The sequence below is a fragment of the Stegodyphus dumicola genome, chromosome 3 (genome assembly GCF_044657685.1).
Source record: "Stegodyphus dumicola isolate Sdum_Otavi_A_Nest chromosome 3, ASM4465768v1".
In the NCBI taxonomy this organism is placed as follows: domain Eukaryota; kingdom Metazoa; phylum Arthropoda; class Arachnida; order Araneae; family Eresidae; genus Stegodyphus; species Stegodyphus dumicola.
Window position 1 is genome coordinate 91,827,766 of NC_140770.1, and position 24,773 is coordinate 91,852,538.

At 35.3% G+C, this 24,773-nt stretch overlaps 1 protein-coding gene across 1 annotated transcript in view; it reads right to left on the bottom strand.

The window, feature by feature from the left end:
- The window catches only part of LOC118196742 (transient receptor potential-gamma protein-like), a 712,826-nt gene that overhangs the window by 114,095 nt on the left and 573,958 nt on the right, over positions 1-24,773 (bottom strand). Inside the window, exons 6-7 of the mRNA XM_085813073.1 lie at positions 22,559-22,729; positions 18,769-19,003 (exon numbers count right to left, since the gene is read on the bottom strand). Of these exons, the coding sequence (XP_085669199.1) occupies positions 18,769-19,003; positions 22,559-22,729 (406 nt within the window). The remainder of the gene's footprint in view (positions 1-18,768; positions 19,004-22,558; positions 22,730-24,773) is intronic.

Here is a 24,773-nt window from a genome sequence, read left to right on the forward strand (position 1 = left end):
GTGTTAAGAGGTCTCGTATGTTGAATTTTAACACGTTAGTGTTTTGATTGTAGGAGGAAGTGTTGAACACATAGACAGAAACACATTCGTGTTTGGTGTTTTTACAACACATGTCAGAGAGCACGGGGAGAGATAATTAAAATAGTCATGAATGAAATAAGAATGTTAAGAAAAGTATATTCTATATGTTATTTGCAATGTCATTCTGTAACATTTCATTAAACTAGTTTTCCTTCCAGATCTCTGGAAGGAACCAGAATTGAATAAAGCTCCTGTTTTGATGCAGTACAGATGAAAAAGAAAAAAGATTGTTGTATATTCCGGGAGCTGCTATTGTAACAAATTTCTTTCTTTTAAAATTTTCTAGTTTCTAGCTAAGTTATGTTTGTAAAAGTTTGGCCTCGCGTTAGTTTCTAGAGCTAAAAGTTTTCAACAAGGTCGTTTTAGACCTCAGTTTCAAACTAATTAACTCTGGCGGGAAGTATGTAAGGATCTTAAGTTTTACTAACGTTTATTTTATTTTAAATCTTTACTATCACTTCTTATTTTCTACTTCCGGCCAGAATTATAAGCGTGAAGGAGTTTATGCAAAGTTGTCTGGCGAACGCCAAGTATTTAAGTGTGGCCTTTTTGCCAAGCAGAAGAGAGGAAGCCGTGAGTTCGAAGCAGGCCGCTTACCTTAGAAGTTACGCAGTTGCTACTTTGCCTTCCAGGCCAGAGGTTTTAATCCTCTTGATAAATTAAACGTATTGTAGTGTTCACAGTCTCTGTGCTACATACGCTTCCTGTTATTATAAGGCCAATCTTATTCTAAAGTTAAATTAGAGTTTAGTTTTATTTTGATATCTTGTAAGTTAGACCCCGAGTGGAGGGTCATTGTATTCCGAAGTACGGAAGTCATTGTATATAAAGAAAAAAAATAAAGGGTTTTGTATACCCTTCGTCTGTATCCTGTCTACTTACTACAATTAGTGAACATAGCTTTAGTAAGCTCTCTGTTCTAGTCAGGTCATTGTATGTTTCCGAAGAAGGTAAGAAGAAACATTGAACCTGATAATTCCAGTTAGAATAATTCGAGGAAATAAATATAAAGGAAGTGCAGTAAAAAGTGCATACAGTTTAATAGGTCATACAAAGAAGTCCTGCGGTATTCTCATCAGGTTTTTTTATTATCAAAGTTTGCCATCAGATTTTTTTATTATCAAAGTTTGCTGTTTTCCGGTGAAAGTTGCATTTTGGCACTTCACTGACTTTATAAACGTCAGTGAAGTGCCAAAATGTTTTATGAGATGTTGAGCTCAAAAAACAAAAACATCTTTGCCTGATTTTGCGATTTTACTCTGGCCTTGTTTTTAGGATCGTGCATGGACGCTATGGTAAGACAATAGAGATTATAATGTCAATTAAAGTGATATTATATATCCTTAGACTTTTTACGTGCTGATACACTATTATACATGGGTTGTTGCGAACTATAGCTGAAATCCATTGAATAGTGCCGGGTATTAACATTACATAGCCCTTATGAAAATGTAAATTAATTGCACTGTTCTACGAACGTTCGGTGCTTTTCTCTCATATGTAATCATATGTAACGTGAATACGAGCTAGTCTCTTCTTAAAAAGTCTTCTATGAAGGCGTTCCTCCTCTTAGGCAGATATCCCTTGTAGCTTTGGCATATTCAAATAACTTAAACTTAAAAAAGTGCATACAGTTTAATAGGTCATACAAAGAAGTCCTGCGGTATTCTCATCAGGTTTTTTTGTTATCAAAGTTTGCCATCAGATTTTTTTATTATCAAAGTTTGCTGTTTTCCGGTGAAAGTTGCATTTTGGCACTTCACTGACTTTATAAACGTCAGTGAAGTGCCAAAATGTTTTATGAGATGTTGAGCTCAAAAAACAAAAACATCTTTGCCTGATTTTGCGATTTTACTCTGGCCTTGTTTTTAGGATCGTGCATGGACGCTATGGTAAGACAATAGAGATTATAATGTCAATTAAAGTGATATTATATATCCTTAGACTTTTTACGTGCTGATACACTATTATACGTGGGTTGTTGCGAACTATAGCTGAAATCCATTGAATAGTGCCGGGTATTAACATTACATAGCCCTTATGAAAATGTAAATTAATTGCACTGTTCTACGAACGTTCGGTGCTTTTCTCTCATATGTAATCATATGTAACGTGAATACGAGCTAGTCTCTTCTTAAAAAGTCTTCTATGAAGGCGTTCCTCCTCTTAGGCAGATATCCCTTGTAGCTTTGGCATATTCAAATAACTTAAACTTAACCTGTCACAGAGATAAAATAAGTTTTCTTACTAAATTTCAACATTGAACTTGAATATGCTCTTGATTTTCTAAAACTAGCCGTTGTTTAGTGATTACAGAAAAAATCATATTAAATTTTAACCTCGTGAAAACCTTCTCTGCAACATATTTTGAAGCCGATGGTTTCACCTCGTTGATAAAAAAGCATTACGCATGTATTTTTGTTTTCAACTACAATTAAAATAAGTAGCACAACTAGCGGGAGTGCCAGATGCTCAATAACATTTCGTTACATAATAATGACAGATGTTACAGATGGCAGTCACATCCCTTCCGTTATACCGAAATGAGAGCCAATCGAACTTTTTAATGTCATTTTCGTAATCAGTAACCCCCCTCCCAAATTTAGCGAAGATTTCGTACTTTCTTTTACGTAACAAAACGTGGGTAAAGTGTTGTATTTGTGTAGATTTCATCATAGTACAATCACTCACACTGTAATGTTTGTGGTATAATAGACAAGTTAGCTAAAAATTGTACGATTAAAACGAAATAAAAATGTATCTTGATGTGAAATTTGAAAGTATTTTACACAGCAAAATATAATCAAGAAAACTCTCTCCTTAGAATGAAAAAATAACTCTCTCCTTAGAGATTCAGTATTATGATAATCTCAGAAAACTTAATGTCGTATGAAGTTTTTTCCTCTCATTGTTTTTGCAAACTCTCATTTGCGATTTAATTTAAAAATTACATTTTCTATAAGCAACTGGATCACTTTGATTAGAAACAGTTGCGCGTCTGAGTTTTATTAACAACTCGTGGAAGTTGATAAGGTATAAATTTCGTGGACCTTGATCAGTTGAATTTCTAGTTTTCATCAGCACTTATGAGCTGCATCAGTATACGAAAAACAAAGTTCCTTAATGTTAGAGAAAGTGTTTTGGCAAAGACGTTGACCATTACACTATTTTCTCGCCCAACTCTGAGAACGACTTTAGACTGACTGACTTTAGCCTTTTGTTAGCTGAAAATTAAAATAAGTTGAGCCAACGCATAATAGAATTTTACATCTGTGAATTTCCAGATTTTAAATATTTTAAATTTTAGCTTATATTTTATGTTAGGTTAATCATACAAACTACCGAGTTTATTCGCTAAGCACAAATTGTGAGTTTAAAGTTCATAGTTTTAAATAAAACGTTCTTTTCAAAAAACCTTCCTCTGAGTTTTCAGTTCTTTAAATAGACGAAGCCTGACCGTTCATTGCAAGGACCAAGTTAGTTAAATAAGTGTATAGATCCATACAATTACATCCAAAAGTAAAAGAAAGATGCGTGATGTTTCAGCTATTTAATTTAACAAGTTAGAATTGTGAAGTTAGAAGTTCAAGGACTACCTAGGAGCCCTATCGAAGGACTTGGACTTTTATGAATGCTATGCGAGCTTCGATGAAGCCAATCAACTTTGATGGCTTTAAACGTTTGAAAGTTCAGCTTTAAACATTTTGGAAGAATTGGAGAAACATTTCCTCTTGTATCTAGGCAGGCAAACAGAAGAAAGTTTCCTTGGAAACATCAGTTCTAAATGAACAATAGTTGGTTTAAAGGTATTGGATGGAATTTATAACGTGAACCGGGTAGTAAAAGCTATATTTGGAATTTTTAAATACGCCCTGATAAAAGCATTCCCTGCAGTCAAAGATAGGACTTAATGAAGTCAGAGTTGTTTGGGAAGTATTAAATGTTAAGGGAAGAATTAACAGCTTTTATTTTAAGGAAAGTTTAAAATTGTTAATTTGTTATGCATAAGGAGACTGGATATTGAAGTAATACAAGGTTAATTTAGAAGTCAAACGACAAAAATCAACGTTATATTTTCAAAATTTCACAGGACTAGTTCCGATGATTATACCGAACCATTGAAACTGCTCAGCTGCAAAAGCGAAAATGGAGCTTTTGCAGCTGAGAATGATAGTTCGGTGAAACCATCGAAACTAGTCCTGTGAAAAGTTGAAAATATAATGCTGATTTTTGTTGTTTGACTTCTAAATTAATATTTGTTCGGCGTGTTATTGTTTCTTAATTATACAGTTTCACTATGTTACAACTGCATGTTCATGGCTTTGTTGAGTCAAGGAATTCCAGCACGTTGGAGGAATTGTTTCAGTTAGCTGTGAAATTTGAGTGTCGGCAAATGCAGCATATGCGGAAATTCAGATATAGATAAGGCGGCAGTTACAGAAATATATTTGTCGTGAGAGGTGATACGAGATTTTGATGAATGTAGATGGAATGCTTGCCACAGTTAGGCAGAAAACAGATTATGCAACCCGATAAACTGTTTATACGTGAAAGGTAAGTGGAAGAGTTTAAAATAAAGGATACCGAGAATTTAGTTCATGAGACATCTAGCAATCACGATAAATCCTTGCCGAAAATAATATTATGATAGAAAATGGTAGGAGGAAGATTTCAAAGTGGGAGATAAAGTGTTGAAATTAGAGCATTCCCTATCTTCTGCACGCAGGCAAAAGTTGTGACATTTGCTTTAAAACTCAAGACTCGTACACAGTGAGTCGCGTCAGAGCGAAGGTATTTTATTTAAGTATGAAATATGATGAAACAACAAGGGAAAATGTTGATCAAGTGACGATGTACTAATGGAACGGACATGCCGCTAATTAAAGATGTTTTAGGGGCAGCCCCTGGAGCAAATAATGTACTGCCAGTCTGGTGTAGATTTGGCTAGGGGAAGGTCAATGGAAATGGCAGTTTGCATACGGTTCAGATGGGTGCTCAAAATGAAAAAAGAAAGCCGATGGAAAGGCGCAAGATATCAAAGCAGACAGCAAAAGTCGGTAGAGCTGGCTGACCCAAGCAACAAGGATGTGATAAGTACTGTAACCCACAGCAGAAAAGGCCAAGGCAACTTCTATTGGAAGGAGTACGTCAGCAATCTAAGACACCTTCGAGAAAGAAAAAGGAAGTCAGCGAGGGCGGAAGAAGTCAACAGCGTTAGTAAGATTTCTGAGGTAAGAGTCTAAATCAGCCTTTGGACACGGAAAGTTAACATAGCTCCAACATATTTCGAGAGAGGGAAAAAAAAGGAAATAACTGTTAGACGAGGATGCTGACCACCAGCCAAGCCGGAGGATACGAATAAACGGCATCAGATTATCATCATGACAAGAATTTGTCAGCGAAAGAGTGGCATATTACAAAAATAGAAATAGAGCGGCTGCTGGAATCTTATGTTATGATTGAATTGGTATAAAAATTGTTAGTATGTGTTATCTCAAGCAAAGACTTTAAAAAGACAAGAAAGTTGTTAATTATACATAAGAAGCTGTTTGTTCATGAACATCATCTGCAAAATTTATTTTATGAGTGGATACTTTGCAGTTTGCTTAGTTTGAAACACTAAACAAGGTGGAAACATTTGATGAAGAGTAAATAACAGTAACATAATGCCCTTTCTTAGTTAAATTAAAACGTTAGTGAATATATTGGAAATTTAATGAATTTAATTTACTGCGTGTAAATAACATGACAAGAATTTAATGTTATTATGAAGGAAAACTTGCTATTGCTATCGTAGTAAATATTAGCTTATTATAAATGAAGAAGTAGTAGGAAGTAGTGGTAGTTTCTCCAGTATTCACTATATTTAATTTTAAATTAAGTTTAGAACATTAGATGAGATACAGTAGTAGGGTGTAGTTGAGGTCTATAAACTAACAATATAAGAGTTAAGAAGGTAAATGTTATTTTGACACAACAAACACGCACGCTTACTTACCTAATAAAAAGTTGGAGAGTGAGGGAAAATTAAGGGGTATTGAAGCAAATGGCTAAAGGAAAGGATTTAGTAAATAAATGGTTACTTACATACATTAATTTATGTAAAATCATGTGTTTACATACTATTGATGTGATCAAAAGTACCATCTAGTAAAATATTTTTCCATCCAAGAGAAAGAAAGCCAAGATGACTTTTATACGTAGAACATTATAGTGACGGCGACTTCAGTTTATTATAATAAAAGTTAACTTAGATTTATATAAATGAGTTCAAGTTTAGTACCAGAATGTAAAATTCTCACACACGATCATTTAGACCTTCATTTTCGAATAGTTTAAATTTTGATGAGAGTTAAAATAATGTTTATGTTAATTAATTCATTTTATAATAAGATTTACTCTTCCTATCACTTTCCTTCGTCATCCCTTACCAGGATGCAAATCAGATGTGTGTGAATGAGAATAGGGTTTCTGAATATTAGAGACAGAGTTTGGGTAGCGACGCTGACTGTACTATATTTCTTCATCTAGCTCTGAAAAATTACTTCAGACCAGCGTTAACATTCAGCTAGCCGAATGTTTTGCGCATATTAGATCAGATTAAGCCAATGCATGATAAAAAATTTTTATTTATGTATCTCCAGAGTTAAATTACTTAATTACTTTCAGGTTTAACCTTTACATTGTGTAAATTGAACCCACAAGCTACAAAGAATATTCTGTAGGCATAAGATTTGCATATGCAAAAGCTTAAAGTTTTGCATAAAAAGGGTTTGTTTAAACTTCCTTCAGAGTTTATAATTGTTTTGATAGAAAGGTAAATCGCTTGGCAGTCTCAATAAGTTTTAAGTTAGTTAGACAAGTGAGCAGATACTTACAAGATTATAACATAAATAAGAGAAAAAGTACGAGACATGACCCTATACATACCAGTTTAGATTTCATAAAGAAAGACACAGAATTGTTAGCTAAAAAAATCATTTTTTTCTCTCTTAAATAAGATTCTACTTCCTTGATAAAACAGGCTTTCGTTTGCATAATTTTAGTTCCTTTCCTCTTCTGTAATTAATCATCAAGAGGAGAAAAGGTTCTATTTTCATTATAATCGTTAACAATCAAAGTTCAATTATGCGATGTAAAAATTTTTAAAATCAAAGTACATGTTAATCCACTTCATCATAAAAGAATTATTCTATCCCCCAGAAAAAAAGACACATTCAGCTGTTTAAGATTACAAAAATGTTAACTTTGTCTAATGATCAACAGAGCTCTCTCTGAAGTCCAAGGAAGCGAAGCTATTTAAGAAAATTATTTGTGTTTACTTTAAGTAATTAATTGTTTGCGTAAAGATAAAAATCTGTCTTTCAGAGACAAAATAAAAATTGCTTTTACGCCCATTTACAATAACAAAAGACGTTGAAATTTAGTTCAATTTATTCCTTTACTATTATTCTATTGCGGTTAGAATCACTTTAACCTGAAATAGCTTTCTAACCCGTAATTTTAAATTTGTTAAATAAAAATTAATTACTTTTCATTGTTATTTAGAACGCATTATAAAACCTTTACAGTTAAATATTGTATTGTTACGAATTTGGTATTTAAAAAGCTAATGTTAGTTCAATTATAAATTAAATGGTTTTATTTCTCGCGCAGTGCAGCGCGTGACGAATATTAAAAGAAAGCTAAGCCGGAAAATTGAAAATACAAGAGCGCGTGCATTAAATAAATAAATATCTCTTTTTGATTTCGAGAAAGTACTGGAAAATTCTAGCGCGTGATTTTAAAATCTTATAAAAGGAGGAAAACATCTCAGTTTCTAGTAGTTGCTTAGTTTGTTGTTGTTTAGAAAACTGCTCTTGTTGATTGTAGTAAATTCGCGGATTAGCGTTCTTTAGCTGTTTTGAATTACGTTCTATTGGATATTTGAGTAGTTAAAAGATAACTACTGTGAGATATTGTAATACTGCATGATAATTTGAGAAAATTTAAGCATTTTTGTTGTGATAATAATAAATTTTGTTCATTTTTCATCGGACTTGTGCATTCATTTAGTAACGAATCCGTACGCACGCAACAATTTTTGGTGTCAGAAGTGGGATTTGAATGCCAATCACAAGAGCGATGGAAGAACAGTTAAAACAATTCATGGTAGCCTTTGCTACATTTAAAGAAGAAATGAAAGACTCTGTTAAAGAAGAAATGAAGTTGGGCCAGGAATCTGTTAAGGACGAAATGAAAGCCGTTCAAGCTGGTCAAGAAAAGATTGAAGCAGATCAAGAAGAAATGAAAAGAGAGATTACCTGCATAATAGAAAATAAATTTGAAGCTATGGAAGACAGAATTGACACAGTTGAAAATAAAGTTGGACTAATTGAAGAAAGAGTTTCTTCGGTGAAAGAAGAAATAGAAGAAAAAGTTTCTTCTGTAAAAGAACATATAGAAGGGAGAGTTTCTGCTGTGGGGGAACGAATTGAAGGAAGAGTTTGTGCCGTCCAACACCAAATCGAACAACAATTTGATGAGAGAGTTTCTGCAGTTGCCAAAGAAATGGATACTTTAAAGAAATTCGTAGCGTCGGCAGGGAGCAGGAGTGATGATTTTAAATTCTTACCAATGCCTGCTCGTCCACCTCTGAAGCTATCCACATATGATGGGAAGACTTCCTGGCAGGTGTATAAGACACAATTTTCTATCGTGGCGGATGCGAATGGATGGGATTCCCAAGCTAAGGCCTGTCATCTCGCCGCTTCTCTAAGAGCCGACGCAGTGGATATCCTTCAGACTCTTCCCGAAAACAAAAGGTTAGATTTCGAAGCTCTGTCCGGCGCCTTGGAGTTGCGCTTTGGGGAGAAGTGTTTAAAAGACTACAGCAGGCTCCAATTAAAATCTCGTCAACAGAAGCCTACCGAAACACTTCAGGAGCTCGCCGCGGATGTTGAAAGGCTGTCCCATCTCGCCTTTTCGGAATGCCCGACAGAAACAAGGGAAATCCTGTCCTTGCAATACTTTATCGACGGCATCCGAGATACTGAAATACAGAAAGCTCTACGAATGGCAGATGTAAAGGATGTAAAAAGCGCTCTGTTGTACGCCGTGAAATTGGAGGCAGCCCAGCAAGCAACTCTTAGGGATCGCTACCCAGTCAGAGCTGTGCGAGTCCACGACCCAGGGGACCAATTGATGGCTCGTTTAGATGATTTATCCAGACAAGTCGATGCTTTGATACGGAGTAGCAGTGAGAACAAAGTGGCTGTAAGATGTTGGAGATGTGGTTCTGAAGGTCACCTACGACGGCATTGCAGAACACCCCAGGGCACGGATAATGAAACGGATGAGTTGACAAGACCAGTGAATGCTTTAAGACGGAACAGTGGTGAAACAAAACCGACCCTAAAGTGCTGGAATTGCGGTGTTGAAGGCCACCTACAAAGGAACTGCAGAACTCCCCAGAGCACGGAAAATAAGGCATGCGATTTAAACAGACAATTAAATGCCACGGGAAGGAAAAGGACTGACAAGAAACCAAAGTGCTGGAACTGTGGAGCTGAAGGCCACGTACGAAAGAATTGCAGAACACCCCAGGGTACGAAAATTGAGACAATTTCTGAGCAACGACGCAGGAAACAAATTAATGACCATATCAAGGAACGGAGGTTGCCAGATAATGAAAAACCCTGTTTTAAAGCGCTTAAGATCTCTATAGTGAGTGGCAACAATAACGGACTGTCCATCAATGGGAATATTGATGGAGTTCCTTGCAATATGATCATTGACACAGGAGCTAATGTTACCATCATTAGGAAAGATTTAGCTGAACAGTTTAAAGATAAACTTATTTGGACGCCATCCTGTGTTACCCTTCAGACTGCGTCTGGTGACAAGATCGACATAACTGGGAAGTTAAACGTAAACATCACGTTTGGAAGTGCCGCCTACCATCACACGGCATATGTGACGGATATTACAGATCCATGCATACTCGGATTGGACTTTTTAAGGTGTAGGGTTTATATTTATTTTAACTAACATTTATTTTAAGTTTAAACTATCTTTCCTGTCAATCCTTACTTTCCCCTGGAACTGCCAATGCCAGAATATGTAAATTTGAGTAGAACGCGCAAGCATTCAAATTATCAGCGGAAGTAGTATGATTTAAATAGAAGGAAACAAGTTCGGTGAGAGAGAGTTATTCTTACTTAGCGAGCGCGGAGGTAGTTATAGAGATTTGAAAAACCCCGCGTTGCGGCCTATGTGCTTGGCGGGAAGTAGTTGCAATTGTTCCAGTGAGCTTCAAGTCTGCTGAATTAGCAGCCGTATTGTAAAACGCGGTGAGTTAGTTATTTGAGAGAGCCTCGTAGTTAGAATATTGTCTTTAATTTCTTTTCAGGTTTTCATTTTTATTTTGACTGCCGATTTGGCACCGTTTGTAAGCGTCAAGAGAACGCAATTGTAAATTAGTACGTTGAATAAAAAGGGACTTAAACCCTTTATAAGACTCTGTGGTTTATACAAGCTTTCACAGTCACCTCTTGGTTGCGTGCTAGTTAGAGGCGCGCAACGTTATATTGGCGCCCGAACACTTATCGAACTGAAATGGCCGAAAACTGGATGGAAGCCGCTGGACAACACCAAGAAATGACAACGCAGTTAGAAGGATTTGGATACCTGGTCCAGACTTTGAGAGCATCAATCAAGCCAAACGTCTATTTCGACGGAAAAAATTTGGTGTCCGTATTTTTAGAAGGTATAGAAAACCACTTTCAGCTCTATCCTGTGCCCGAAAGACAAAAAGTTGCTATCGCCACATCAGCACTAAGAGGACAGGCCGCGCTATGGTGGAAAAATATAGGCAAATTTCTTCTAGGTGAATTTGGAAGCCCGACGTATACTTTTGAAAATTTCAAAAAATCGTTAGTAAAGGCCTTCCCCATAGTGAAAGATCGCGCACGGCTGGAAGCCGAGCTATATAGTTTCTATCAACGGGATACAGCACAATTGACGGACTTTATTTTACGAAAAATCAAGCTAACGGATATGTTGTATGGGAAAAAACCCGATGCGGAGATTATTGAAATAATATTACCAAGATTGTTACCCGCTGTCCAAGACTACTTTGAAATTAGAAACCCAACCACATTGCAGGAACTTTTCGAATTGGCGGTAAAGTTTCAAAATCGCAGAATCGCGGAAAGAGCGAGAGGGGAAACATATTCTCAAAGTACCAGAAGGAAGGAGGAAACAAGAAATGGAAATCGCTCATATGGGGGAAAGAACTATCAAGCTAACGCATCGAAACTTGAAGGGCAAGGCCCAAAAAGAAAATTTGAAAATAAGCATCCGCGTACCCAGAAGACACAGATTGAAAGGAAAGCTTTAAACGACTAGAGGGGCCTGTGAAAGGGAGGGTCCAGACCCCGGAAATTTTAGAAAAACCCTCAAATAGACATCTAAATACAGTCATCGTAAAAAACTCACAGCTACCAATTATACAAGTCCTGGTTGGCGATGTACCAGTAGAAGCCCTCATCGATACAGGGGCAGAAGGCAATTTCATGAGTGAAAAGTTCTTCAAAAAGAATTTTTATAGGATACGACTCTTTAAAACCAGAAATACGGAAATTATAGCGGCGCAAGGAAAAACATGTCACTGCATCGGGAAAGTAGCATTAAACGTACAGGTAAAAGAGGAAAATCTCAAAGTATTAATTTTTGTGGTGAAACACCTCCAACACTCTCTTATTTTAGGTATGGACTTTTTAAGGGCCGCGAGGGCCAAATTAAATTTTCAAGATAGTTCCGTGGTGCTGGAGATGGACCAGAGGGTGGTGGAACCGGTGGAGACACCTGAATTGGACCTTAGCCATTTGAATGACCAGGAAAGTAAAGCAATACAGCAAGTGGTGAGTAATTTTTCTCATTTGTTTTCAGAAAAGCCGGAAAACTGTCAGATTGTAACTCACAAGATTCAATTAAATGCCGAAAAACCTTGTAGGACTAAACCTTACCGCTATGACAAACAAAAAGACGTAATCATCGAAGAACATATTCAGGAGATGTTAAAGAATAAAATAATAACGCCCATAAATAGTGAATACGCGAGTCCAGTCGTACTATGTAGGAAAAAGAACGAGTTTCCTCCTTCGGATAAAAGGGCTTGGAGATTTGCTATCGATTATAGAAAACTAAATAGCATAACTAAATTCCCAGTTTACCCTTTGCCGGTTATAGACGAGATCATTAGACAGATCAAATCGACGAGATATATGTCTACTTTGGACTTAACGTCTGGCTACTATCAAATAGCTATGAGACCCGAAGATATACATAAAACCGCGTTTATAACAAAATCGGGCACTTATGCATTTTTACGCATGCCTTTTGGGTTGTGTGGGGCCCCGTCAACATTACAGAGAGCTATGGACATTGTTCTAAAGCCTGTCCTAGGAAAATCAACTTTAATTTATCTAGATGATATAATTATAACGAGTAGTACGTTGGAACAACACATTAGTGATTTCGAACAAGTTTTTAAATTATTAAAAGAGGCCGGTCTTACAATTAACGCTTCAAAATGCAAGTTCGCAACTAAAGAACTTAAATATCTCGGTTATAAAATTTCGCAAAAGGGTATAGAAACGCAAGATTCAAAAATAAAAGCTATTAAGAATTTCCCACCGCCCAACACCGCCAAGAAACTTTCGTCTTTCCTTGGGTTATGTTCTTACTATCGATCTTTCATAAAAGATTTCGCTAATATTGTTGAACCACTCTTAGTAATCAAAAGAAAAAAGAGTAAATTTACGTGGACAGCGGAAGCTAACACGGCTTTTGAAAGATTAAAAGAAGCGCTTATTAATGCCCCTGTTTTAAAATTCCCTGAGGGGGACGAAAACCTGGAAATTGCGGAAGATGCATCAGACTATGCGGTGGGTGCGCTTCTTATGCAAAATAACCATCCACTGGCATTTTTTAGTAAAACATTGAATCAAACACAAAGGAATTATACAGCTACAGAAAGAGAAACATTAGCCGTATTAATGGCTGTACACAAATTTCGAGTTTATTTCGGCAAATCGCCAGTAACTGTCTTTTCGGATCATGCGGCTTTACTCGGGAAAAAACCTAACGCCCAGGTTAATAAGATGGGCTTTGAAACTCCAAGAATATAATATCACAATAAAATATAAACCGGGTAAGGAAAACAATGTAGCTGACGCACTTTCTCGTATAAAACTGGACGAGGAAGGTAATGAACTTAAATGCGCTGTGTTGACTTCAAAAATTTTAGATTCTAGAGATACGGTTATTACTGAACTGAGAGCTGATCCTGAATTTGGAAATATCTATGCTTATTTGAAAGACCCCGAAGGCTTTGAGCATACAGATATCGATGCGATAAGAAATAGAGCAAAAAACTATGAAATAATAGATAATTTATTATTCTATACGAAAACAACGAACGAAAATCTTGAGTATAAGCCAGTCATCCCAGCCTCGCTTCGATTAAGCATTTTGAGGGAGTTGCACGAAAAAAAAACAGCGCGCCACCTCGGGGTCAGAAAGACTTTAAAAAGGGTACGCGAGGCGGTATATTTCCCGCAATTATACAAAATAGTAACGGCGTATGTCAGGTCCTGCAATCAATGTCAGTTAATAAATGATATTAATTACAGCCCGGCCGGGTACTTAAATAGCATTCGCGCTACATTTCCGAATGAAATTTTAGGCATAGATCTCCTTGGTCCCTTCCCCCAGAGCGAGTTAAATAAAAATCGTTTTCTTTTAGTAATAGTAGATCATTTTTCAAAATGGATAGAAATTGTTCCACTTAAACGCGCGTCAGCCAAAACAGTCGCAGATGCATTCTTACACAGATACATTTTAAAATACGGTGCACCGATAAAAGTCATTAGCGATAACGGAAAACAATTCATTAGTCAAATATTTGAAAACATATGCAATGGACTTGATATACGCCATATCAAAATGGTTCCGTATAGACCACAGGCTAACATAGCAGAAAGAGTTAATAAAAACATTGTAAAAATAATTCGCAGTTACGTTAGCACACATCACAAGCGCTGGGATGGCTACATAAATGAATTAGCTTATGCTTTAAGAACGGCACATCATGATACTACTGGAAAAACTCCAGCAGAATTATTTTTAGGCAGAAAGTTAATTACGCCTTTAGATAAATTATTCTTCGTGCAACAAAGAGAGCAGGAATTCAAACAAAAGGACGTGCAAAAACTAATTGTTCAGGCGCTTAAAACCTCGGATACGGCAAGAAATAGGCAGAAAATTTATTACGATAAAAAACGCCGTGAAGCAGATTTTAAAGTTGGTGATAAAGTATTGAAACGGAAATTTTCTTTATCAAGTGCCCCAGACAATTTTATGGCAAAGCTAGCTCCAAAGTTTGAAGGCCCCTATGTAATTCAGGAAATCAAAGGAGTAGTTTTATATCTTAAAAACGAGAGAGGGGAAATCTGTAAAACAAGTCCCGACCAGGTGAAAAAATACTATAATCCCAATGATTTTGAAATCCTTAAAAGTTTCTTGCAGGACTCAAGTCTAAACGAAATAGAAGGGCCAGAGACTGCAACAACTATTCCACCACCCAAGAAACGGAGAACTGAAGAGAGACCTAGCACTTCTACAACCCGGACGTCGGTATCAAAAAGAAAAAATGATTATCAAACTCCGTCGTTTAAGAAAAACAAAAGTACAGATGAACCGGGTAAAGAAACCGTGGTAAAAAGAAAAACACCACCTACAAAGGATGGCAGGAGGAATTACACATCAAGAAGAACGCGCACACGGCCACAGAGTCAGGTGCCAGCAAGGCCGCCGTTCCGGAAACTGAAACGCCAACAGGAAGCACAGAAGTACGAGGAACAGAAGAAATTCAAGGACTCCAGACCGGAGGACGTCAAGACCAGCCGTCCCCGGGAGAAACGGAAAGGCCAACAACCAGACGATTACTCCGTCAAGAGGCCAGCATGTAGAGGACGCAAAAGAAAAAGTCAGGTGGACGACACTCGGAGGGCAGTAAGGAGAAGATTAACATCCATGAAACCTCTAACTTGGGATCAATTCTGCCAAAAACGAAAGACGGAGTTTCAAGCATCGAAAACTCAAAGATAAGTTAAAACCTTCTATAAATTTTTTTTCTCTTTTGTTCCGAAATGTTATGCATAAGTACGAAGTTCTATGTTTTGACGAAAGTCAATATGTCTCGGTTGAGACTTAGTTTTGTTTTACTTTATTTAGCTAAGGCAAAAGTATTATTTTCTTTAAGTGTAAAAGCTAAAAACAAGCATTTTCTGTTGGTCGAAAGACTAATTCTGTTATGTTAAAGCCAAAATTTGGCCGAAGATAAAAATAACTTCGTATTCTTGTATTAATAAGAATTTTAGTTTCAGTGCCGCCAGCTTGGCGAAGAATGAGTAAAGTAAAAATTTATTTTCTCTTATGCATTTTATGGTAAATTGTAAAAATCATATGTATTAAAATTTTGTAAATGTACGTAAATACCTGAATGGTATGTAAAAGTAGAATTTAGTCTAGAAGCATAAAATTGTAGATGGTAAAAGTGAATGCTTAAAAGCAATGAAATCAAAATTTAAGTAGTAAATTGTAGATAAAGTCATGCTTTAGAGCGAAAGCCTGCATGTTTAAAGATGAATGAGGGGGAAGTTAGAATGAATGTGTTTTGTAGGGTTCTCCACCTACATTTGAATTTTTAAGACTATTAAAGTAGCTCATTGAGTTGTAGAATGTCGAGTAAGGTGTGTCTATTTGGTCGTTGAATTCTAACAAATCATGGTGGTTAGGGGAAGTGTTGTAAGACTAAAACACGAATATTCCCGTTTGACACCACACACGGTGGAGAGCCAGGGTAAAGTTAAATTAATGCTTGAAAAATTGAATGAATGTGAAGTAAGCAATAACTAAGAAAAACGAATCGTTTAAAAACAAAAATTTATTGTGTCAAGAAAGTGTAAATTATAATGTATGTAGAAAGATACTGATACTTATTCCTTCCAGATGCTGGAAGGAAAGACCAAGATTGATTGATTAAGTCCAGGAAAAATTGCTGTAAGAAGAGAGCTTTGTAACGTTCAACAGAATTTTAGTATACAAATGGTTACATAAGATATTTTTTTTGTGTAAACGAGGTTCTCGCCAATTAGTTCAGAATTAGAGAAACTTACAACAGGTCGTTTGTAGGACCTGCTTCCAAGTTTTCCAAATTCTGGCAGCGGCAAATGTAGGGTTTATATTTATTTTAACTAACATTTATTTTAAGTTTAAACTATCTTTCCTGTCAAGCCTTACTTTCCCCTGGAACTGCCAATGCCAGAATATGTAAATTTTAGTAGAACGCGCAAGGATTCAAATTATCAGCGGAAGTATTCTGATTTAAATAGAAGGAAACGAGTTCGGTGTGATATTCTTAATTAGCGAGCGCGGAGGTAGTTAGCGAGAATTGAAGAACCCCCCGTTGGCGGGAAGTAGTGGTAATCGTTCCAGTGAGCTTCAAGTCTGCTGAATTAGCAGCGGTATTGTAAAACGCGGTGAGTTAGTTATTTTAGAGAGCCTCGTAGTTAGAATCTTGTCTTTACTTTCTTTTCAGGTTATTATTTTTATTTGACTGCCAAGTTGGCACAGTCTGTGAGCGTCAAGAGCACGCAATTGTATTTTATTACGTTGAATAAAAAGGGACTTAAACCCTTCACAAGGCTCTATCTTTTATACAAGTTTTCACAGTCACCTCTTGGTTGCGTGCAAGTTGGAGGCGCGCAACGTTATAAGTTTAAAGAAAAGAACTAAGCTGATCAACGAATATTTATAATCGCGATAAAGATCATTTCTAGTTACTTATCTCAGAGGTTGCAAACTTAACCAAAATTGAAACACCATGAGAGGCAGCTGAAAGCTAGGTCGTACTATTCAAGCTGTTACGAGGTGTGTCATTCAGTTACAGATCATTACAGGAATCATAACTTCATAGCCAATGTCAATGGAATTTAGCAATCTGCATTGTGTCTGTCACCCCATCCTCTAGATTTCATGTAGGCTGACGGACCAATGATCCTGTCGCTCCTCTTATATTATTTCAACTACTGTAATGAATCAGAGAACGTAAAATACAGCCAAACAATTAAGAAAGCATGACTGATTCAGTCTGCAAACTGTTTCAGATAAGGCAAGAACTCAGAATGCTTTTAAACTCTCGACTAGAGAGACTGTTGCCGATAGCAAGATCCTCACATAATGAGGATAACAACTTATAATAATCGTTTTTATGCCTTCTGTATTGCTATGTATTGTTAATAGAACAATTAATACATTTATATCAAATATATTTTAATTTTATAAGCAACCTTAATAAACGCAAACACCACAAGTTAACACATGGAGTCGTGCCATCAGCGCAGATTACCATAATCACCCGAGGTTAATTCAACGCATTAGAATTATTTAAAATTGGGGACACTGCGCACGACGCCTAAGAAAGACCGTTTTTGACTCAATCGGTTTAGCTCTTCAGCTATATCATCGAAATTCGCAATTTCTATCCTTGTGATATTTAAGTTCTAGCCTATCTTTCATTGGCCTTTATCTTCTAGCCTATCATTCTGCCTGAGTTCTTTGGCCAACAGCATCAGACAGAAAGAAGAGGGATTTTCACAGGCACCTATTGGTAGCAAACATCTCCATTAATATATCTAACTGAGTAGGCAAAAGATCAATTATTTCACAACATCCATTATAGATAGAGCTTTGAGGTTGGCAAGGTAAAAACAACTTGTGGCGGCCATACCAAGCAGTCTTCGCCGCACTGGTGACTTGAACGTCTTGGCTGCTTTGCTGTCGTCCTTCTTACACGTACAAACAATTGCGTATACGCAGTGTCGTATATACACTCAAGTAGCCATGCCTAATCAATCGTGTCACAACAGTATTGACTACGTGCTCACGCTTCATCCTGCAACGTAAAGACGATGCATATGCCAGCAGACTAGGGTTTCTCAACCATGTCCACAGTTTGTACATTTCTTTTTTGACAGCTGTTTGGTTTATTTCTGACTATCATCACCAGTTCACATTGGTAGAATTTTGTGAATTGCAACTATTGATTGGAATGAATGCCTAAAATTACATGCCTTCTCATTTATGAATTTTCTCTATTTTTCTTTGTTTTTTTTTTGTATTATTTAAGATTTAATAAAATGGTCATTTTTCACATGAAGATGTATACTGGGCCGATTCCAAAGCCAGTGCTAAGACACTGGGTGGCATTCAAAATATCGTACCTAAAACAAACCAGAATCTCGATTCTCGTGACCTGCGGCCATACAAGGACATATCCTTAACAGCTGAATTCAGTTATTACTAATCCTATTGAAATGACTTTTCCGCAAACTTCTTGAACAGAGACATATGACTTATTTCCGTTTTATAGCATGGATAGACGAAAAAAAATACTTTTGGTGCATGGTTTCTTTAATAATTTTGAATTATGACACCAGAAAGAGTATTGGTTTTTATATTGTTCGTTAAGGTAGAAAATATCAAATGCTGGAGGTAAAAGCCTAAGAGTAATGCAAAATAAAGTCCCTCAAATAATGAATTTAGCTTAATTCATATGAAATATTTTCACACTATACTTACAGAGGAAAGTTACATAAGATGCAGAATGACATATGAATTTTATAAAAGGCTTCCTGAGAGTTCGCCCCACAGAGGAATAGGGAGCCATTATGTAAGATACAGCGTAGATGGGAAACAAGAGACCAATCCGGCAGATCTCGAAGCACTGAAGCAGAATATTCTTGCGTCGGAATCCGGGAAGACCCTCGTACCAGATCGACGCCAAGAGTTGTTGGACGTTTGGATGGGCACAGAACTGAAAGAAATGAAATACGAGAACTGTGTATTTTTAAAGAATTTATAAATAAGATTTGTATGAAAGTGAAGCTTTGGAAAATACTTTTATAAATTGAGAGTTTAGTTGCTCTGTGAATAAACACCTTTATAAATTATACTAGATCTACATGTAATAATTTCATTAAGATTGTGATTAAAGGAAAGTAATAAAATATAATAGTAAAATCTAATTATAAAAATAAAACATTATTATTTACAATTCGTACATACATGCATTTAAAATTTTAGGTTATAGGTAAAGAATCCTTGTTTTGTGTTATTTAAGACTCTCTAACATATGCACATTCCTTGTCACATTTCAACAATGGGAAATCATACAATTTTAAAAGCAATGTTTTAGTGTAAAGTTGTGTCGAATTAGTGTTCACTATCTTTTCGTTCAGACGCCACAGTAGAAATTTAGAATTTTTGGATTCAAAACATCAGAATGCTACTATGCCCTCGATGGAATTCGAAACACAGACCTTCGAGTTGCTAGCTAGGCATATTAACCAATCTTTGAATGAAAGCACTTTCGGGGAGAATACCATAATTCCTTACAATGTTTCGTGGTATACAGCTATCATTATGCTATGAGATAATATTATTCGTATGCTTTTAATTTGTGCATAACGCTTAAGAAATGAAATGCGTATTGATAGTAAATTGTACTGAAATGTGTATCATTCATGCTCAATTTTTTCTAGTTTAAATTTGTATTTCGGCTGGCTGAATTCTGTAAAGCAATCCTTATTCAATAAATATATGTAACAGTTTAAAAGTTTTCATTTTTTGACGTTTTTTTTAGATTTCTTCTTCAAAGGAACAAATCAATGAAACTCTGAATACTTTTAATACATCTAACCATTTATTCTTCTCCTTTACAATATCTGATAATTGCTACAACTAGCCGTTTAACAGCCTAAATTGCGGAGGACAGATTTCTGCACATGCGTTTTTATATTATACAACAATGCTTCTTTTTGCCGCAACTGTATTCGAATTGACAAAATTTTCATATATTTGCATAAAGCATAACAACGCATTCCGTTAGTGAAACCAGAAGATATCGCACTGATGTCGTAATCTGTGACGCGAAATTTCAGAATATTGAACTAGTTCATTGTTGAATTCTTAGGAATACCTCTCAAACGAGTGGCGCTGGTAACATTGAGGAGAAGAAGAGAAAGCAGGAAATGTTATTCTATGTCTGATCATTATTTTTGTTCCTGGAAAAAAGGAGCCTATGTCAGATTGCTTGAAATAAAAGCAGTTTATTTCAAGTCATTTTAGATTGCTTTATTGCGTACTTTAAAATTTTATAGAAGAATGTTTCTCGTCCAATAAGGAAAAATGTTGTAAGGTCTTGAGGAAAGGTGCTGAATACAGTTTAACCACTTGCGTTAAAAAGACGTGCCACGCACATCGAGACGTTTTTGTCTCAAACCGCGAGCGACATGAACATCATTCGATTGGCATTTATCGCAAAAATGAAAATAACGTGGCGCACACGTCGCCTAACAACGAAATTGTTTATGTTTAAGAACGTGCACGAACTCAGTTACACACACAATACACAATAATTTAATAATGTAGATTGTAAATTAATCGATTGTAATTACATTATTAACAATTGTAATTACATACACAACAATTTAATAATGTAGATTTTTTGTGGCATTATAATGTAGATTTTTTGTGGCAACAGTTATGTTTTTTATATATTGCTTTGAGCTTGATAACTCACGGAATGTTATTCTTTTTGTAATGTTTAGAATGCTAAATAAGTTCGTTGTTAATTAAAAATGTTTTCTCTGTGAAATATATTACCATACGTCCGAGGTTATTAAATAAGTCAAGAAATGATTAATTTCAAACAGTTTATTTCTCGAGTTACAGCTCTGGATTGCACTCGCAGACGCGAAGCAGCGTAAATGAGACACTTTACCGCTTGTTATATTGTAGCACACGGCACCGTAACCGTGAAGTTTAATCATAGCGCAAGTGGTTAAAGGGGTTGGGGAATCCTTTCTCAAGTTAATGAAGAAATGAAATAAGAATAATAGTTCTAATGAAGTTTGTTGCGTTTAAAATGAACTAAAATCTATTGTTTAAGGGGAGAAATGCGTACTATACAAAACAATTAAATTATGGAGAGAAAAGTGATTTTCACAAGTTATAAAATTCTAGTTAATTTTTTTCTTTGGTTACTAAAACTTTAGGGAAGTGTCTAGCGACTATTCGCTGGTCTTTCTTACAGCTATAAAATATAAGTTCAAAGAAGGGTTAAAAACCCCTTTATTCCCTCAACAACACTAACAAGTGGTCCTTATCAGGCTTACAGGAAAGCCTCCACTTGGGCTTTAACTTAAGTTAGAAAATAAGAAACTAATCTAATTCTAACAAGTTAAACTTTAGAAGAAGCTATGTAAAGATAACTAACCAAGTTGGTCCGTAATTAAACCTCACCGGCGAAACATTTTTCTTCTGATAATCTACCAGAAACGTAAGACTATGTCCATACGTAGTATGATAGACCTACAGCAACGACGTGACCCGAAGGCAGAACACGCTCTACTGAGGAACCGCTCAGCTCTTCTATGGAAGTGACGGAGCATCCTATTAAGTAATGGTTCTACTTCATTTACATAAAATGCGATACTGAAATATCTTCCTGGCAGGCAGTTGTAGGGAAAAAACAAGAATTTATAGGAAAGGGTTTAAAATCTAAAATTAACTATTAGAAAATTAAAATAATCCCTACAATGTGATAAATTTATAAAGAGTCGTGTTGTACACTTCGGGAAGAATAGGCTAAAAAATTACTGTCAAACAGATTGCGATTATTTGCGAACGTATTCTAAACAATATCAAATTAACTAAGCCTAATCTTGCATTTTCGTAATTCATAATCTTGTATTTTCTGTGCATTTGCCATTTTTTTAATTCATAATCTTGCATTTTCTGTGCATTTGCCATGTGAAAAATACCTATCTGCAATTCAACTGAAGTCGGATAACCATTCAGAACAAATATAAAAAATAATTTTAAGTAGAATGCATAATTTTCTAATACCTAAATATCATAAAATCGTTTTAAATTGATTTTATTTTCGTTTGGATGATCTCTACTTTTAGGTAAGTAACCCAAGGATAAAATAAAATTAAAAAATTTAATTTAGGTTTTTTTCCTAGAAAACGTTGTCTAAGGAAAATTGGCTTATGTTTATAGTTGTCTAGGATAATAGAATAAAACAGTATTTAAAACAAATTATTTTCTAAAAATATTTGATGTAAATTGTGAAACGAAAGCATTCAGTAGCAATCAGATATCTACATGCTATTCTTATTTTAAAGTTAAAAAGGGTCAAACATATACGTACACACTGAACATTTTATTTTCCATCAGTAATATGTTAAATTTATAATTTATGAAATATTAGATTAAGAATATAGTTATTTCTACATAGAGGAATTTAAGTCCTAATTGAATTTGAAAATACGGACTTTCGGTAGATAATTTTAATACTGAGTACCTTCTTCTGTTTGTGCTTTATGGCCAGTTTAAGCCTACTCAGAAGCATTCTGTCTCCTTGCTCGAAGGCAGGTCCGGACGGGTCATAATTCAAGAGCACTTCAAGTTCGTAAGAGCTCCGAGTGTGGTCCAAGAGGGACGTGGCGAAATCCATACACTTTTTCCTTAGCTCCTAGAATAACAATAATGAAAAAGAAGAAAATCTTTTGTTCTCCATATTCAGCAAAAGAAAAAAAGATCATAAGCTATAGTTTGTAATAAATTCATTACAAACTTTTTTCTTATGATAGTATTTTTTTCAGCAGCGAAAAGATGTGACTGTCTTTAATTTGGATTGCAAAATTTCGAGAAATAGGGAAGCATATTTTTACGTGTTATGTATTTTTATTATTTCTATATTTATACTTAAGAACATTAATATAAATTGATTATGATCATAAAATTATCGATGCTGGATTATAATCAGGAGCAAGAAAACACTTTGGAATTGATTGATTAAATTTCTTGTTTTTTCTTTATTGTATAAAAATTTGGGAAATTTCTAAACGTTCTTTCAGAGAATTCCTAGGAAATGTAAATATTTAAACTTTTAACCAGAAGTTTAAGAACAAAGCATAGATTTAAAGGGAACATATTCGAGGCATTTGAGCTAACTAAACTATTAAGGTTAATATTACAGTTCTTCATGCAGCGACATCATGAAAAATCGTCATTTATTAAAATAATACATAGTAACATAAATTCAAAGTAATTAAAAACTTTACTTTAATTGAATAATCTTGTTTCTAAATTCTGGAAGCGAAGCAGTAATAATTTTAAGATGAACTTGAATGTTTTCTCCACTTCTCCATTCACGGTATTGCTTCAAAAAACTCAGTTTTAATAATGATATTTGTCTCTAAAACCACGTTGCAGTTAATTATTTATACAGCGAAATTTGGGAAAGCTATCTTATTTAAGGAGTAGATATCTTTGGAGTATTTTCTAAGGAAAATTGGCTTATGTTTGCATCACATGTGAATAAAATGCTGAAAGCTCAGAATTATTTATCCATTCAGCTTGTAAGAAGCAAATCCAGTGCGAAATAATAATGTTTCTTTCCTTTAACCACTCAAGCAAAGCGATGTCTCTTTGCACCAAAACTATTGATGCCTTTGTGTGGGAAAAAATTATTCGGATTTGTATTTGGAGTTATTTAAAAGAGTCTGAGAAATATCTGCAGATGATCTGTTGAGCCATAAATGAGTGAACGTCATGTGAAGTATCAGTGCTTCACAGCTATTCTACCAGCGGTGGGAAACTAGAAAAGAAATTCTAATGGTCACCACTTAATATTACAATTGCTATAATGCAATAACATCAAGTGAATATAATTAATTTTTATAATTAAATGCAGTACTAAACTTCAGGTTATTGTACTCATTCATTTGCTTTTCGTTATCAAGCTGACAGAAAGTGTTGGATGTTACTTGAGTGGGAAAATACCAAGAACTCTTTCCAATCTCGCGCTGTTACTGCCGGATTTAATCAGTTTTTTTACTGAAGGAGATAAAGCACCAATAATTAGTGTAATATTCATACATTTTCAGGACTAGTTTCGAAGGTTTAAATATAGAACCTTCAAAGTGAAATACTCCACAAAGATATCCACTTCTTAAACGAGATAGCCTTCACAAATTTTGCTATGTAAGTAATTAAATGAAATATATTTTTGGAAACAAAAATTATTTATTAAAACTACGTTTTGAAGCATAAGCAGAAGTGCTAAAAATAAGCCTATTTGATTATCTCCAATCAAGCTTATTTTTTTAGCACTTCTGCAGCTGACGAGGAAGAGCCTAGATTTGAACCTTTGAAACTAGTCCTGAAAATTTATGAATATTACACTGATTCTTGTTGCTTTAAATCCTCCAATAACCGCTTTTCGGTGGGTTATTTTAATTTATAAAAATTAATTCTAACTGGTTCCAAATGATACACTGCTGGCCATTAAAGTTGCCACACTATGAAGGAAAGCAAATATAAAAAAGATATTTATTGCACGTAACACACTACGGCATGAAGACAAAATTAAATTTGTAAGCATTTTGGAGGTTTATAGGAGTGCGAAATTAGTAGAAACAGCTGCCACCCCTAGCAGCTAAAACGGCCCTTACACCATTAGGTATGGAGTCAAACTGGGCTGGGATGACAGAAATGGGCAACTCATTCCATGC